At 31.7% G+C, this 18,282-nt stretch overlaps 1 protein-coding gene across 1 annotated transcript in view; it reads left to right on the top strand.

Moving 5' to 3' along the window:
* The window catches only part of CSMD1 (CUB and Sushi multiple domains 1), a 988,742-nt gene that overhangs the window by 891,636 nt on the left and 78,824 nt on the right, over positions 1-18,282 (top strand). Inside the window, exons 42-46 of the mRNA XM_042815127.1 lie at positions 4,352-4,540; positions 10,969-11,146; positions 13,783-13,928; positions 15,470-15,550; positions 15,762-15,875. Of these exons, the coding sequence (XP_042671061.1) occupies positions 4,352-4,540; positions 10,969-11,146; positions 13,783-13,928; positions 15,470-15,550; positions 15,762-15,875 (708 nt within the window). The remainder of the gene's footprint in view (positions 1-4,351; positions 4,541-10,968; positions 11,147-13,782; positions 13,929-15,469; positions 15,551-15,761; positions 15,876-18,282) is intronic.

Genomic DNA, 18,282 nt, shown 5'->3' with positions numbered 1-18,282 from the left:
AAGAGAAAAAGCAATCAGAGGTGCTTAGAAGAGCGTTTTACTGGGATATTTGACTCACTGAGATGACTGAATTTGCTGAATCTCAGTATCTGAGGTGCAAACAGCCTAGTCATGCAGGGGAAGAACACACACAGAAGGCTGTCATAGAAGGTTGAATGGCACGTCAAGTTGATGAATGACAGGCTTAGGACAGACAATCTGCATATAGCTGGAATGACTCATGATATTTGCTAGCTCAGGAGAAATAAATGTTATGGCCTCTGAAAAATTAACTACAGAATTTAGGACACAGAATAATATAGTTAGTCTAATGGTTGAAGGATTGTGTCTTTTATTCCCTGGCTACAGTTTGTTATTCCAGCCTTTTAATGTTTCTGGAACATAACTTTTTCAACATAACTTTCTCTTTTGGACTAACGCTTCTTTATTGGAAACAGGTAAATATTTTATTTACATAATCTTTACTAAGTGAATCGTAGCTCCTATGACTGAAATTCGTTCTATTCTGAACTTCAGTATACGGTAAAGCTGAGTATGAGGTGAGAATTTCTCACCTTGTTACATTTGGAGAGCAGTGCGTTCCAAGAAATACAGCATAAGCCAATTCATATACATACACAACATGATTTAAACATATTAAATCTTACAAGCTGTCTAGCAAAAGGATAATTATGATGGAGCTTTGGAGACAGAATGAAAAAAGAATCTGCTGGAAAATTGCTTTCTTTAAAAATATTATTTTGGAAGTTGTCCTAAGGAGGAAATACTAATGGAAGTGAACAATATCTTATGGGGGCTCACAGAAAATGATTTTGTAACTCATTCCAAAATTAATGCATGCTTTGTGATTTTACTGCTGGTACATTTGATCTCCGAAAATAATGTTAAGTATTCCTAACTGTGAGCTTTTTTAACATTTGAGTGTTTGTGTTCTCAGTTGTCTGTTAATGCAATTGTTCTATAAAATAATTATTTTCACATTGAAGTGTAATAGATTTTTTGTAGCATTTGCAAAATAAGTCAGCCTGATACTAGTGTAACATAGAAAATATATTTAAATCATAAAATCAATATACTTAAATCATAAAAGCAAGACAGCAGAAAATCGATTAGATTCCTTGAGTGATTTACATTCCTTTCTCACCAGTGGAAAATATATTGCACTAAGAAATGCCAAATGTCAATACAAGAGATCATTTCAAAATTCAAATATTTGACAACCTACAGGGCTGGGATTAAATCTTCCTCACAGATTTCCTTTATATTAGGCTTCCTTTCAAACTTTAGAGGTTGCTGTTTGTTTGTTTCTGCTGTAAATATATATATAATTTTATAAACTTGAGGAACCATATGCAAGGCCTTCCAGAAGCCCGGATCAGTGACATCAGTTACTCTTACTTTGTCTACTGAAGCCACCACTCCATCATAGAAGTGTATTGGTCAGTCTGCCCTTGGTGAAACTGTCCTGGCTGTCACAGATCATGTCTTCATCTTGCATGTACCTCACCATAGCTTCCAGGAAGATCTGTTTCATGATCTTCCCAGTCACAGAGGTGAGACTCACTGGTGTGTAGTTGCCCACATCTTCCTTTTTAACTTTCTTAAAAACTAGAGTATACTTTTATTGTATTTTTTTAAATTTTATTTTCAAAGTAAATTTTTCATATTTTTATAATTTAATCTTAGTAAGTTCTTTAATCTTAAATAATCTTTCTTGTCTTCTGTTTTGTTGAAAGATCTTGATAATATATTCATAATGTTGATGATATTAGCTTTAATAGTGCTATCTGAATAATGATAGCAAGAGTAATAATACTATTAAAAGTTAGTGAGATTTAACACAAGATTTTAAAGAACTGTAATTAGGATAGAATAAAGATTTTTGCATCTTCTTTCTGGTAGCAATTAATTTTGATTGTTAAGCTTTAATTACAAAAAAACAAAAACAAAACCTGTTTTTTGTTATTTGATGGAATTTGATCTTATTTCTTTGATGATTTTGGGATAGTTCTGCAACTTGCAACATGACAGTACTTCAGTCAAGCAATTAAGTACAAGTTTTCCTTTAAGTAGGCACTTAACCACAGCATACATAATGTTTTGTTTCATTACATTGGAATGGATTGTTTAAATAATCTAAGTGATAGTAGTAAGTAAATATTCTTATATATGGTTATATTTAGCATAATTAGCTTTGAAAAAAATAACAAAATACTTCAAATGTATAATCTTCTCTCTCTTAATGTACATTTAGAGCATGGACTTAAGCACATATGTTTATATTAACTGTATGTTTATAGAATAACTGCAATTATTGTGCGTTTGAACTTTCCTGTCTTCTGACAGCAGTATTTCATAACTATAAATTGAATTTACGATATTCAAGACATTCATTTTCTCAATAATAGGTGCTTACCAGACAGTTACTTGCTTATCCTATCTATCTGAAATTGCTTATCTATGAATGATTCTGCGTGCAATTTTTACAAAACTCATCTTTTTTTGGTTCCTGTAGAACTACTTATTATTTAAATATTTTAAGGAGCATACCTCCAATATGCAAAATGTACTTTCACATTGTCTTTGTATCTCAGTGACTGTTATTAATAAAGGCTCTCTTTGAATGTTTATTATGCTATTTTGTATTAATTAAATATAAATATTACTATTTGAGGCCTCTGAAAACATAAACTCCAAAGTTATATATGATGAATCATTAGCATGGAGATATCTCTAGGAGGAACATTTTCATTCATACATTTTTGTTGATTTTTGGGATCTTGCTGATTTTCACTGACTTGGTACTTTCCCATTAGTCCTCTATGTACCTTTCTTTGGTCGGATGATAATTTTTGAATAACATAATACATACAGAAAAGTTCAGTGACTTGTGAAAATGCTACATTTCATAACATTTTAATGAATGAATGATAATCTTATACATTATTAGAATAGTTACTGTACTGCTTATTTGTGAAAATATTAACAATTGCTATGATTGCATGCTGATTTATTGTTGAACTCATTTACAATTTAATTGATGTACAAACTGTGATATTGCCAGTCAAATAAAATATAATCCATCATAGTAACACACATGCTTAACCTCAGTTTTTCAAGTCTGGGTTGCTACACATTGTTCGTATTGCTGCAAAAAAACCACAGTTTTTGTTGTACTACAGTTGCATTCATTCTGACTATATGACACATAGAACAGAAAATTAATATTCTAAGAAAAAAAAAGTTGCCTCAAGTTCTTATGCTGCTACTAGTTGTATAGATACTAATTAAAACAAAAAAAGGAAATTTCACTACGAACTTTCTTTAGATAGGCACATTTTTATAAAAATAATTTAATTTTAGACATCACGAAAATATTAATTTTCCTAAATCATTTTACCATTTCTTAGCAATAGATATAATCCCATGATTCTATGATGTCTTAATTGGAATGAATTGTATTTTCATTTATCAGAAAAGAAAGAATAACTGAAAATTATAAATTTTAACCTGAACAGTATTACTGCAAAAGTGACCACTTACTGATTTTGGTCAGATTTATTGTTAGTTTCATTGTGTGAAGCTTTTGAATTTAATGTGGTTGCACCTAGAAAAAGATTGTTTTGATTTTAGACTTGACAAATTTTAATGGAGAACAAATCAGGTTTAAGAAAATGTTTGATCTACTCATGAAATTGTGTTACAGTGGTGTACTCTATAACTATAACCATCCTGTTTATTAAATGAATGAGTTCCATGTGTCTTGCATATCCTATTATAATACTATTATTTCCCAGAACATGGGCACCAGATCTGAGCATAGAAATTTATTGGACTCCGTGATTTTTGACTGTCCTTTACAACTGAACTTTTCTCATTCTATTCTATGTTATGCTATTTTATGCTATGTTATTTTATTATATGCTATCCTATTCCATTCCTTTCTGCCATTACTCCTAAGAGGCACAAGTGGTTTTCATGTTTTGTTTCCCTCTACTGACAATAGAGGAAGTCCAAAACAAATGTGACATTGTGGTTAGGCAGTTGGATTTGATGATCTTTGAAGATCTCTTTCAACTTAATTATTCTGTTCTGTTCTAAAATAGTCATACATTCTATTCCAGATTTTGACTTTTCCTTTGCTTTGTCTCGAGCTCATTCCCTGATACCTTCATCAAGATCTAAATGGTTCAAATGGATGATTTTTTACTTACTGATGTGTGTGTTATTCATTCTGGTACTGAATTTTGGCATTACAGTGTTAACTTGTTATGAAATGCAGTATGGAATTTATATTAATGGCTACTTCTTGAGAGATGACTAAGTATTAAAAAATACTTTTCTCTTCCAGCTTACGAGTTACAGAACTGCCCAGATCCTCCTCCTTTTTTGAATGGATATATAGTCAACTCTGATTACAGTGTAGGTCAGTCATTGTCATTTGAATGCTATCCTGGATATGTTTTGAGAGGGCAGCCTGTTCTCACATGCCAACATGGGATCAACAGGAATTGGAACTACCGTTTCCCCAGATGTGAAGGTAACCTGATAGTTTGCTTGCTTCAGAACTGACAGTACTTATTTGTACTGTAGCTTTTGCTGAAGAACTGCACTTTTTACTAATCTGTAACATAAAAAGCTAAGGCCCAGATAATATTTGTCAGTCATGTTCCTTAGCAGTGATTTATAGTTCTTAATAGTATTTTTCAATGTTTTATTGATTATGACAAATGATTTTTTTCAAGTACTTTTTTTCGTGTGTGATTTTGTTCATTTCTTTTGAGTAGGGCAATGTGCAGTGTAGCATCTAAAATTTTCCAAAGTAATGCTTTTACCTGGACTTGAGGTTTTAGATAAAAATCTAAAAGATAGAAGTACCGAAACAAACATTTCTGGCTTTTCAGTTAGAGACTTTAATGCAGGATTTTATGAAGAAACAGTATCATTTTGTAGAATTGAAGTGTGTTTGTGGCTAAACAACCAGCAAGGAAGAATTAAAGCAGATTGAAATAAATGATTGATTTCTATCATAACAAGAAGTTAATGGTGTTGCAGGTTTCCACTGAAGGGTGAATGTTTGATAATGATTGGGTATTACAAGTTAGGAAAGACACTTCTGTACACAGAACATGCAATATATTTTAGGTTAGTCAAACCATAAAATCTAAGTTCTAACTCAGACATATTTTATGCAATCTGCCATAAATTGTTCAGAAATCTAGTAAACAAAATATGTAGAGGAAGCTGAAAATATTGCTTATTTCTTGAAATAAAAAGGATTTAAAGAAAGAAACAGTTTAAAAATTATTTTTAAGGATGAAGGTTTTCACAGATAATAAAATTTGTTCATTCGTGATATATATTAAAACATAAAGGCAATTTTAAATCCCCATTTTATTTTTGAAGCATTATTTATATAATATTAGTTTAAAAATTAGTAAGCTAAGAATTATTAATCTATATTTCTTTTTACTTTGAACATATTTTTATGCAATTATTACATAGGCATAATGGTCTGACACACTTCAGGAGAAGACATAAATGTAACCTATTGGACAAAAGGAGAAGTGGTTATTACAGAAACCTGAAAGTGAAAAATGTAATAAAATTACTGAAGGTAAATCTGTCAAACAAGAAAAGTGTTAATGTTAGTTATGGTGTAAAGACGCTCTAGCACTGATACAGTTCTCAAAAACTAGTAAATGCAAATAAAACAGAAACACCATTTTCTTATAAATGTTTTAATTTAAATGTGAGTTATACCATTTCCATTCCTTTTGTTGGAACAAACAAACAAAAAATCATAAAAGTGTACACCATGTTAAAAAGTAAGCATGTGCTTTTTTGCTGATTTGGTACAGAACATTATTTAAAACAACTGTAGCTATCTTTTTGACTAAGATTTACCTATTGTTTAATTACATATCCTAATGAAGCATATATGCTGTAAAAATTGTTCCTCAGAGCTAACATAATGAGTGACATGGATGTAGATTTGTTTTGGTTCTTCAGCTATTGAGAAATTGCCTAATTTCATTTTGAACCTGATCTGGAAAATTGTTTTTTATGTCATAGTGAGTTAAAGATTTTGTGAAATAGGTGTAGGTATAAGATAGAGTCACTTGGAAGCAATTCTGTAAAATAAATTTAAATAATCATCATTTGGGCAGCAGGTCCTGGAGAACTGATAGCTAGTAGCATACATTTAGCACCTGCTGTATCATGTACAATTTATTTAACGTGAGCACAGTTAGAAGAATTTAACAGAGAACATGAAGTTATAGCTCAGAAGTACTAAGAGTTTCTAAAGCATACAGTTTTGTGTAGTCCGATGCATTTTAATAGTTCTGTTTTTCCAATATGTAAACATTGTTTGTTCGTTTGTTTTTTCTTCCCCACAGGAAGTAGATGTATTTGTTCAGAGTTATTCATTATTTGCTATATAATATTCACAGTGCTACTACAGATAGTAGTTTTGACATAATTAATAATAATAATAAATGGAGTAACACATGTTAGGTCGAAAACTAGTTCAAAAATAGAGCACAGGAATGGAAATTCATTTGCTTTCATATAACTCCCAGTTCTTCAAAAACTCTCATATTATAAGGAATAAAAATTTTTTGAAAGGACCTATGCCCCAAATCTATGTAGGGAAAGGAATAACTGCTGGTTCTTCCTAAAAAAGAGAAGGGCTTTTTTTTTTTTTCTCAGAGTTAATTTATGAATTAGATTAGCTTCTTAAATATCCCAAAGGAAAGATGCATTATGCTCCTGGAAAATACTGAAGGAAATCGGGCTTTTTTACTTAAAAAATGTTTTGGAATATGAGTTTCATGCCTGTCTCCTTTGGTAAGTCCCTAAGGATAAAATAAAATCATGTGGCAGTATAGCTGCACTAAGAGAAGATGCCTTAGAGAACAGGTTTACATAAAGATGAATGAAATGAACAAGTATCAGTGTTTTTTTCCTGGAAAAGACAATGGGAACTAACGTCTGGGTGAGCATTTATATTGTAATGAGAAAGGCCATGATCATGACATCAACAGTTCAATTAGGAAGTCGTACATTTCTGAATATATGGGATTAATAAATTTTGTTTTATTTTCATATTAAAGGACAGTTTTATTGCCAGAAACGTACTTTGTTTTGCATTTATAGACAGTGTTTCCAATATTGAATGGTGCTGGAAAGGTTCTAGCATATGAGAGAATGTGTGACTTCTATATAGTCTATGAGTACTACTACTATCAAAAGTCAATCTATTCTGATGTCTTCCATTTTTTCCTGTTTTCTTAAAAAGAACTACTGAAAGAAACTGTGCATTTTTCAAGAACATGAATTTCAAATGAATTATGCTAATAATTTAAAACCTATTTCATAATATTAATTTGCCTACAGGGAAAATATGTAAAAAAAAAAAAAAAAAAAGAGATCTTAACAATACCACTGAAAGTAATTATTAAATAATGACTTCATTTTAATAAATTGTAGCTGTCATTATATTATGAATAGCAATAGAATGCACAAGCTGTCTTATAAAAACATGCATCTCAAAGGAAAAAGATTGGCAAGGCAGGAGAAAATATATTTCTTTGAGCAAATACTTTCCTTACAGATATGCAATATGAAAGTACATTACGTCCTTGTCATAGTAGTGGATTATAACTCATAATGATATATATATTTTTTCTGTTTTTCTGGGAAAGGTTAAAATTTTTCTTCTGGCATATTTATATAAAAGATGGGAAATGTAATCTCCGGACTTTGTAACTAAAAGTGTTAGTAACATTCTTTTTATGTTACCTGTTGTGTTGCTCTGAGAGATTCTCTTTCTGTTGACTACTACATCTAATTTCTGTATTTATTTTAGAGGATTCCTTTAGGCTAAAGCATATTCCTGAGCACTCCAGTTGTATATTTCATTTAATGTGATCTGCAGCTCCAAGTGACTTTTTAATTTAAAAATAGCAATTTAAAAATTATTTTTCCTTTTGTTTTTAGAAAAAAAATATTATTTTTTAATTCTTAAAAAAAAAATCAAAGATGAGGAAAGTCCGTTCAAAGAACTTACTTTTATTCAAAGGAGATTGATTTGGGGATTCAACTTGATCAATGTTTAAGCGCACTGATAGCAAAGTATAATATATATTCTTTCTCAAGATAAATGTGTAAAATTATCTTCTAAAGAGTAATATAGGAGTGAAAAGGATGATGATGGAATATTATTAATGTATGTTCCAGTGCTAGGGTGAAAAGAACAGTTAGAGTTACTAGTGGAATACTAATTAAAGCATAGAGACTTGTCTGAAAATCATGATTCTCATTTAAACAATGTAAAAAATGTGTTTGCTTTTTTGTTGGTGGTGTATTTTTTATTGTTAGTTTTGTGTATTTTTTTTTTTTTCTTGTTGGTTTGTTTGTTTTGTTTTTAAGTCTAATACAAAATGAAGACATCATTGGAGTCTTGAAAGGACGTATAATAATTACATGGTGTTCCTGAGTAGTGATATAAATTCAGCACTAAGAGGCTTAGCAGCTTTGTATCTTTTTTATTTCTTACTCTATTTTTAATACCTAGAGCAAAACACTTTCTAAAAGAATACTGAACACATAGAATATTTAGTAAGGAGTTTGAGATGAAATGTAGTCCATTACTTCTCTCTAATCATCTGTTTCCTGTGATGTTTAAGGATCTTTGGAGAACACAATCAACATCTGTGTGTACTGCTTATTCTATTGACGCTTGTCTATGTCACATTTGATACTTTATTGATCTGTCTAACAATGATATAAGAGAAATTGGTCTATTTTTAGTGAGATACAGTTAAGCTGCTTTCTTTGTGCAGTATAAGAGAACCCTGAAGGCTTTTGCCTTTAAAATTTAAAAATATCTTCAATCATGGGTATTAATAAACCAATCAGAAATATAATGACCACAGAATATATTTAAATATAAAGCTTCAATCAGAAAAATCCTGCATCTTAACCAGAACTTGAAGGATTTTCAACTTGTCACTATATTAGTATAAGGAAGTGGTTTTTTTTTATGTACTGTGTAAGTCTCAAGCAGTTTTAGCTTTAAATGAGAAGAACTGTGGATAGAAGAGAGTAGCTTTCTTAGAAGAGACTATTTGAGCATGGCAAAAAAGTACAGGTTGACAGAAAAGTGAAAAACTGGCTAATTCCATTTTCATCATAGAACCAGTAAAGCTGACTTATCCTGTGCTTGCAACAAGGAATTGGAAATAAAAACAATCTTGCTTTATCCTTACATTATTTCCTTTATTGGTTTATAGTTCAGAAGCATATGTTCTGAGATGGAAAGATGTGCTGAATGAATCTTGCTAGGTAGTATTAGTACGGATAAAGAAGGTGAATTGGGGTGTGAATTGGTGAAAGTCTCTAGTTCACCTATCCTGTATAACCAGAGGCTATTATAGGATTCATCCAAAAAGGGCTACCTGTCAGCTAGAAAGATGATCATAACAGATCATAACTGCTGTAAATGATACAGGAAATGTGACACGACTGTATTTCTTAGTCCTTTCTTATTTTTCCTTTTCCCTTTTCATTTTCCTTTTATTTCTTTTTTTTTTTTTTCTTTTATTAAAAAATTCCTTTTTTTTTTTTTTTTTTTTCCTCCTTTTGCCTTTTTCCCTTTCGTTTTTCATCATGTTAAGAAGAGAAAAGGAAATGAAAATGGGTCTGAAGGAGAGTCATAGGAACTCTGACAGTAATAACAGAAGTTCATATAGTTCTATGAACTACAGAGAAAAATTCCAGAGATAGACTGGATTTCCACAAGTGCAATTAAGGTCTTTGCTGTACAATATAATGGCCATACGCCTGCATCCTGAATCAGTCATTTTCTCAAAACTGAGTTGAAAAAGAGAGAATGTAATTATCTATTTAAAGAATTGAACCCAGTCTGAATGACTATCTTGTTACTGACGCTATCTTTCATGCTTATTTTTGCGATTAGGAAATGGAAAGCCTTGTAGCAACTTGAGATAGCATGCTGTGATTGGCATGAGAGATGTGAATCCATGAATCTGTTCTAAAACATAATTTCTCCAGAGTTTTTTTTCTTGGCTCTATCCCAATGAACGTATTGCACAACATTTCTAGGAGGGCACCAGAAGAACTTAAGAAAATCACTTGCTCTGTACAGTGAGAAAACAGCACACAGATCCAGGAACAAGCTGGAATCACAGATTTCTAGCTGAGGGACAGAAACTGGGTCCAAGGGTGGTTTTAGCCCTTGGGTTTCAGATCTGAAGTGCTGAACAAGCCCACCTTCTTGAGCTCTCTCTCAGGAAGAGACTTTATGTACACACAGCTTAGGTTAGGTATCAGCTTAGGTTACCAGGGCCCCAAAATTCAGAGTAACAACTTCCCAGAACAAGATGGAATGACCTTAAATTGTGCCAGAGGGGGTTCAGATTGGATATTAGGAAAAAAATATTCTCAGAAAGAGATCAGGGCTGCACAGGGAGGTTGTGGAGTCACAGCCTCTGGAGGCGGTCAAGAAATATGGAGCTGTTGTTCTTGAAGACATGATTTAGAGGGCAGTAATAGTGGTAGGTGGACAGTTAGTCTTCATGATTTTGGAGGTCTTTTGCAATCTTAATGATTCTATCGTTCTAAGATGCTATTATATATTTTCTGCCTTTGCTAACTGAAGGTGCCACTTATTAAATGTGTCTTAACTGTTTCAATAGAGGGAGCATCTCCAGTAGATTTTGATGGATTCTAAGCAATAAAACCTGAAGCACATTGGGAAAACTTATTTCGTAGAAATATCAGTACTTTTTATCTCAGAGAAGCAAGCGACCAAGGAAAAGATACTGTCTTCAAGACCTAGATGGTATTGTTCAGTGGAGCTGTTAGAATTTGGAAACATTTTGGTATGTTACTTCTAACTCAAAAAAGTATTTATTAATATTTCTTTTGTTTCCTTTTCAGCTCCTTGTGGCTATAATGTGTCTGCTCAGAATGGTACAGTTTATTCCCCAGGATTTCCAGATGAATACCCTAATTCCAAGGACTGTACTTGGTTGATTGTCGTTCCTCCAGGCCATGGGATTTATATAAATTTTACTTTACTCCAAACTGAACCTGTGAATGACTACATTGCTGTTTGGTATTTAATATGACTTCTTTCTCAGTCATTTGTTAAACGCTCACTATCCCAAGCTTTGGTGTTTGCTTAGTATTGCCCTTTAAATTGTCATGCTCAAGAATCACATATACAAGAAACTCTACATGTAAATAATTAACATGATATATCATGGTATGAATACATAATATTATTGTTCTAAAAGCACTTTGAAACATGCTCAATTACCATTCAGTTCTTTTGTGCTTCTCAATGTGCACGGGAAGATACAAGTTATATTTTACAGTAGCTATGTGTAACCTGTTTTCCAAATGAGAGCAAGAGGTCAAAGTGATATAAAAAAGCTCCATCATGTTAAATTATGTGTTCCATCAATATAGAAGGCAATATCTGTTGCTTGCAGCAAAAAACTTTTGACATTTTTTAGGTGTTAATTAATTTAGGCATTAATCAATTTTTTCTAATCTCTTAGTAAGGCAGATAACCATATTATCTATATTTCCAAACGAGGGTTTCAGCACTATACATCTGTGAGCTTCATGCTCTATGTTCCCACTCCCCAGGCTTGTATTTATTGTCTCCTAAACTCATCTCAGTTTTGTGTTTCCAGATGGAAAATTAGATCTCAGGGCTGCCAATGTTATTTCATAAAAACTTACGGCATATGATGATGTCTCTGATAAAAAGTTTTTAAGTATTCAACTATAACCATACCTGGTCTTCACTCCACATTACATGCAAAGTGACCTCTCTCTCCTATGTGCTGCAGATAGCTTACACAGAATATGGAATGTAAATTACTCTTTTTTGAGTCAGCTGCCTCTATCTGCCAGCTGGTTCAGTTTTATTGTACTTATTCCTGAGTAGGGTGAGTTTTTTCCAGACAATAGTGCTAAATATAATACAAGGAAAATAGAATTAGGTTATAAAAGTTATGGGTGACTGTTTATGAAACCACGATATAGCTAACATTTGTATTTGCATTAACATGGAATTCATGTCTAAAATGCATCCTAGGTAGTCCTGTCCTCTCTGATATAGTAAACAAAAAGAATGCTGGATTGCTTATTCTCTTTTGTAAGCTTAAGCTATTAAATCATAAAATCATGCCAACTTTTTGAACATATTTAGCTATACAATGTACTGAATCCCTTGGTTGTTAGATTCTTTCAGTCAACATTTTAAAATAATTATTTTAGAGCTTATTTATCACAGTTTCTGTTTGTCCATAAATCACAAGCATGCTTTCTTTATAACTTTAGAGTTATTTTCTGATGTATCAGTGACGGGAGTAGGCTGTTTAGTGTAATTATGTTTATGTCATTTATACATATGACATTTACTTCTGAATAAAAAGGTCAAACATTTTTATTTATTTATTTATTTATTTATTTATTTGAATAAGAAAAAAGCTGTAGCTAACTTGACATAGAGATTATAGAAATGTGTTTTCTTCAAGTAAATTGTGAGGTTCTTATTCAATATTCATTATTTTGACAATTATTTACAGGGCAGTAGGAAGTTGAAAATATATTTTTATGTAAAGTCTGCTGTAGTTCATTTTTTCTTACCGTCACTGATACTAGAGCTGAAATAGGAAGCCTGGATAATCTTGATTCACTGAACAAGATAATAATAATTCATTCAAATTATATTTTTAAAAAATCCAAGTTGTATTGCAAGCTGTATACATGATATATCCTTTTTAAAAATCTTCAACCAGTTTCTCCACAGAACGGATATTTCTTTTTATAACGAGATTAGCTTGATAGAATAGAAAGAGACAAAAATGAGTTAATGCTTAGCTTTTCAACCATGCAGCTGTAGGTGAACTAATAACCCTCTAGTTTAAAGACAGCGAAAGATCAAAAGCTAAATGCTTTCTGAAAGTTTCTAGGTAATATCCAGCCATCTAAAATACATGTCATAAAGGGCTTTTGATTCTGTTTAGGTTCTGTACATGCAATATACAAGGCCACAGACAAGTGTCACAGGGCTCCAAAAATTCTTCAGTGATTAAAGCAGTAGTTTTGTTTATTTGCTCTAGCTGTTCAGAGCTAATTTTGTACATAATGATAATGAAAATGAAAGCCACGTGCTTTCATTGTACTATTTCTGTTTAGTTTTCAATCCTGTTGTTCAGAAATATATAACCTTTCTTTTAGCTCCCCATGCCCCCCCCCTTCATCTACTCCTTCATCTATAGTAAAAAGACTCTTAGGAATGAATTGAAATAACATAATGCACTTGCACATCTCTGTATATACAAGCCATGTGTACAGACTTGAAGGATCCAGGTGAACAATTTTAGAAATATGATCATAAGACTTTTGCAGATATATATTTTTTTTCCTCTGCTGATATATATATGAAAACATTGGCAGGAAAAAAAGACACAGAAAAATTCAAATGTTAAAAAGTCCATCACTGATTTTCTTACCTGTGGAAACAGAGTCATAAGTTACTCTTGGTTTCTCACGTACTAGGTTTTGAATATAAAAAGATTATATTTGTAGAAATAAAAACAAATGTATTCTAAATCATTAGAAAAGACATTCATAAAAAAAAATATGTATCTTACATTATAGAGAAAAGAGACTTTTAATTTAAATGTGAGCTATTGTGTGTCTTTGACTGATTTTTCATGTTTGCTTTTCTAGGGATGGTCCTGACCATAATTCACCTCAGCTGGGAGTGTTCAGTGGGAACACAGCTCTGGAAACAGCTTACAGTTCTACTAATCAAGTCCTCCTCAAATTTCACAGTGATTTTTCAACAGGAGGATTCTTTGTTCTCAATTTTCATGGTCAGTTTGTTTTATGTGATCAATGTCTAATTACCACAATCAATAAGTGAATTTTAATAAGAATTTTTAACTATGGGAGGTAATGATTAAATCTATTTACAGGGCTTACCACGGCTTCATAAGTTTGCTACTATTTAAAAAATAATGGCATAGATTAGTTTTTAAAACAGCACATTAAAAATATCTTAAAATTCATTTTTACAATGAATAAACGATGTTCTACTGCTAATATTAATCACTGCTATCTAATGTCATTCTTTGAGTTGTTTAATTTACTTAGCCCATTTATTTATCAATTAATTTATACTGCTGTAACAAAAATCCTCACCAGCTTATTAATTTAGGGATTGCTTATTGAAATCTTGATGGGATGGCACTAGAGTGTTGAACAGCAGGTTTAAGTTTATTATTTAGTAACGGGCTGTATTCAAAGTTAAAGTCATGGCTGTAGATGTGGCCCTGCAAGCTAGGCCTCTCACTTGCAAACTAAGCAAATTAGGTTTGTAACTCAGACATGAAAGTAGCATTTCAGATCTACTTCTAATTCTGAGTTCTAACTCTGAATTCATTCAGATTTTGTATATTAATTTGTTTACGTTTTGGATTGATATTCAAAAATATAGAGTGAATTAATTCACAAGAACAGGAGACAATAGCATAGAGTGTACGTGAAGATATCTATCTGCATGGAGTAGTCTTCACGGAATTAGTATCAGATTCTGCAGTCTTTTTCTTCTCTATGTCTATCTCACAAAAAAAAAGAAAAAAAAAAAAAAAAGAAAGGATGTGATGCAGCCTCATGTCTAGACTCTATCTGAGGAGCAAAGACCAAAGTACCAGGCTTTAGACATCAGGCAGGGGACTCACACATTCCAGGACTGTGTCTGTGCAGCAAACTACAGGGGATGGTCAATCTCAATTACTGAACTGGCCATATCCCTTAGGATACTGCTCATGCTTTTTTGAAACATTTGAAGAGAGGACAAAGAATTTTGTTTTAAAGGCATTGCTGCTGTTTAACTTGTAAGCATTATGATCATTGTTGGTACTTTTACTGTTTCTTTTTAAAGATATATACCTTTAAGTGAGAAACCTTTGTTTCTCCAATATGCTTAAATCAAGAATCCATATGACTAGCCAGAAATGTAACTGATATTTACAGATTTTCCAGGAAATTGAAATAATCTGTGATTAGCCTTATGATGGGCTGTAAAGGCAGCCATATAAAACAGCAGCTTTGTAGCTGCAAATGCATCCTCATAAGCATCACTACTGCATTCAGTCTGACAGTCGATGTATCTATAACTATGTAGGCAGAGTAATATACTATCTATACTGATAATGAATATATTATCTCCCTCTCTATGTGTGTGTGTGTGTGTGTAATGCCATGGCATTTAAATTGGAAAATGTTTAGTATAGTATGGTACTGTCTAGTACTGTATAGTATAGCTTTGGTAATTTGACAGGTGTAAATATGAAATTATTTTTCTGTAAAATAACATATCATTACTTAATCTTATTTTCACTTAAATTTGCAGCATATCAGCTGAAGAAATGCCAGCCTCCACCAACAGTTCCTCATGCTGATTTGTTTACAGAAGATGATGACTTTGGAATAGGTGATAAAATAGTGGCTATAGTATTGTGTCTCCTTTCTTGTCTTTTCACCTGAATTTCAACAAAACTGTAAATATATTTCACTCTACACCTGAGATATTTGTATACTTCTTTTTGAAATTTTCTTTTTCATTTTAAACTTCAAGATTTTTTTATTTTTTTTTTTATTTTTTTAATTATTATTATTATTACTTTTGTTAATAACTCTTTCAGGAGATTTTGTCAAGTACAAATGTCATCCTGGTTTTACTCTTGTTGGACAAGATATTTTAACCTGTAAACTGAATACACAATTGCAGTTTGAAGGATCCTCTCCAGTTTGTGAAGGTAAATAATTGCTTGTGTGGACTTCATATGATTATAATGCATTCTATTTTATCTTGCTAAATATTAAATATGAAACTCTAGGTCACTGTGTTTTCATTAATTTTTAAAAGAACAGTTTTCATTTATTTCTTCAGTTTCTCAGAAGTACATATCAATTTCGAATTGATCTCTAAAATTTTTGGATAGATATCCAGTGGTTTAGAATCAAAAGAAAATTGCCTTTCAAAGACACTATCACGTGTATATTGAAAAATAGCCTCATTTGACTACATTATCACTGAAACTCTGCATTTTAAAATTCATTTAAATGACTTAATACTATTTCACAACAAAGCAAAAATTTTTCTTCAGTCTTTGAGCAGGTTTAAAAAGTGAAGTGCTTCAAAATTTGTGGGGGAAAAACATTATTGATGAGATGCCATTACTGAAATTTTTACATAGTTTATTTCTGAGTAAGTCAAAATGTGATAAAAGATTCTCATATTCATAATATACTTTTAAAAGAAATGTGTTAGTATCAGTGAAACATATTCCGTATTTTGAAGTAACAACGTATATGCAACAGATAACACTGAAATGCTAATTTAAAAGTGATTTAAGGACAGTGTGCACTTCCTACCAAATAACAACAGAAAAGGGAACATGCAATTGATAAGAACAGATACAATTTATAAGAACAGATCAGACCAGAAATCCATGTATGTCATGATCCAAATGTGGCACTGGCCAATAATGATTTAGTGACAATCATAAGATCATTGCAAGCATGAAATGAATTAAGACCTCCAACAAACTGTAGCTAAGCTATTCAGGCTAATTTGAATCCTGTAGGGTGTTCTTTAATGGATTTATTCAGTCCCACTTTCAACAATGCAAATGTTTTAAATTCATAAAGTTTTGTAGGTTTAAATTATGTAGTGCATGAAGAAGTTTCCCCTTATGTTTGATTTGAAGCCAACACTTTCTGTTTTCACTTCAAGTCTTTCTTCAAGTTTTTTCAGGGAATCAAAGAGTGCTGAGTTATTCTCTATTCACTATATCAATGGCATGATTCTACAGTCCAGAATATATTTCTTATCTTTAATAATTTTTGTCAGCTTTCTCAGTACATCTCAAATTTTACTTTTGTGGTAATGGGTTATGGAACTGCAGTGCTACCTGATCCTAAATAGACTTGGAAAAATTGCTACTTGCTATGCAATTTGCATTGTTTTTCAAACAATTTTCAGAATGCTTTATTGTATTTCTGCATTTTATCAGTTGTAGTTTGTGATTGTTTATGTTATGTCTTTATTTGGATTAGCTTCACATTTGGTGAAAATATATTTCAAAAAAATATATTAAAAAATAATTTCAAAAAATATTTCATTTTCCTGAGCCTTGTCACTATGTTGTAGTAGACAAATATGTTTATATGATAGAAAACCAGGTTCTAGGAAATTGTGTAAAAAACGAGTTTGTTGACATACCTAAAAAGCAAGAAAAAACAATTTCAGTGACCACTTCTACATCAATCTGAATTCATGACTTTCAGAGCAGCTGTAATTTATCATGCCATACTTTTCTTACAGCTCCCTTTCCTTTCCTGTTTAAAGAAAAGCCAGAGCACTGGGCAGTTTGAGTACAGGCTTTCTCATTATGCTTGGTGCCATGATAACGTTCTAAGTATTGTCCAAAGAGCAGAACCCTAAGAACCCTACAGAAAAGATCATCATTGTGCATAAATTAGTTTGCTAGCAAGATGCTGAGCTTTTGTCATGACCTCAGGTATTAGGGCACCATCATATTCTTTCCATAAGAAACATGAGAAAAGAGAGGTAAGTCAAGAAGCTTTGTCTTAGGTCTTTATTAAAACAGCCTAATGAAATTTCTTCAAAAATCAGATTAGGTAATGTGTTTCTTGAAATTTGTATATTATGCTATGCAGCAGAATTTTCTCACTGCTCCATCACGCTCAATTACATACCTCTGTAAAATGTAAAAATCTTTGTTCTTTGCTTTTTTTTTTTCCTATAAGCCTTGTCTGTAAGCATAAATTCATGCAAACTAACTAATAACAATGCTCTGTATGTACATTTGCAATTAGATGATTAAAAATGAATGTTAAATAATTTGCTTATATGCTCCAGTATGTCTGGAGAAATTGTTTTATTTTGTTTTGAATACTTTTTTCCTTATTATCATGCCAAAACATTTAGCAGTAACTATTTATGAAATACATTAGACGAACTTATATAGCAATTAAATGTTTTCTGATTCTTCAGTTTTAATTGTGCGTCTGCAGTTTCCTGACTGGTGAGCTTCACCTCAATTACTGTTTCTAAATGTGTAGAGTTGAATCACCCTGTAATTTAGGTGGCAGAGAGTCTGACAGATATCTGATATAGTGCTGATGAGTATAATATTA

This window comes from Centrocercus urophasianus, unplaced genomic scaffold (assembly GCF_019232065.1).
Source record: "Centrocercus urophasianus isolate 14NV4802_14NV808 unplaced genomic scaffold, USGS_Curo_1.0 seq_10, whole genome shotgun sequence".
In the NCBI taxonomy this organism is placed as follows: Eukaryota; Metazoa; Chordata; class Aves; order Galliformes; family Phasianidae; genus Centrocercus; species Centrocercus urophasianus.
Note: the sequence above shows the minus strand (reverse complement) of the source record. Positions and strands in the feature narration are given on the sequence as shown.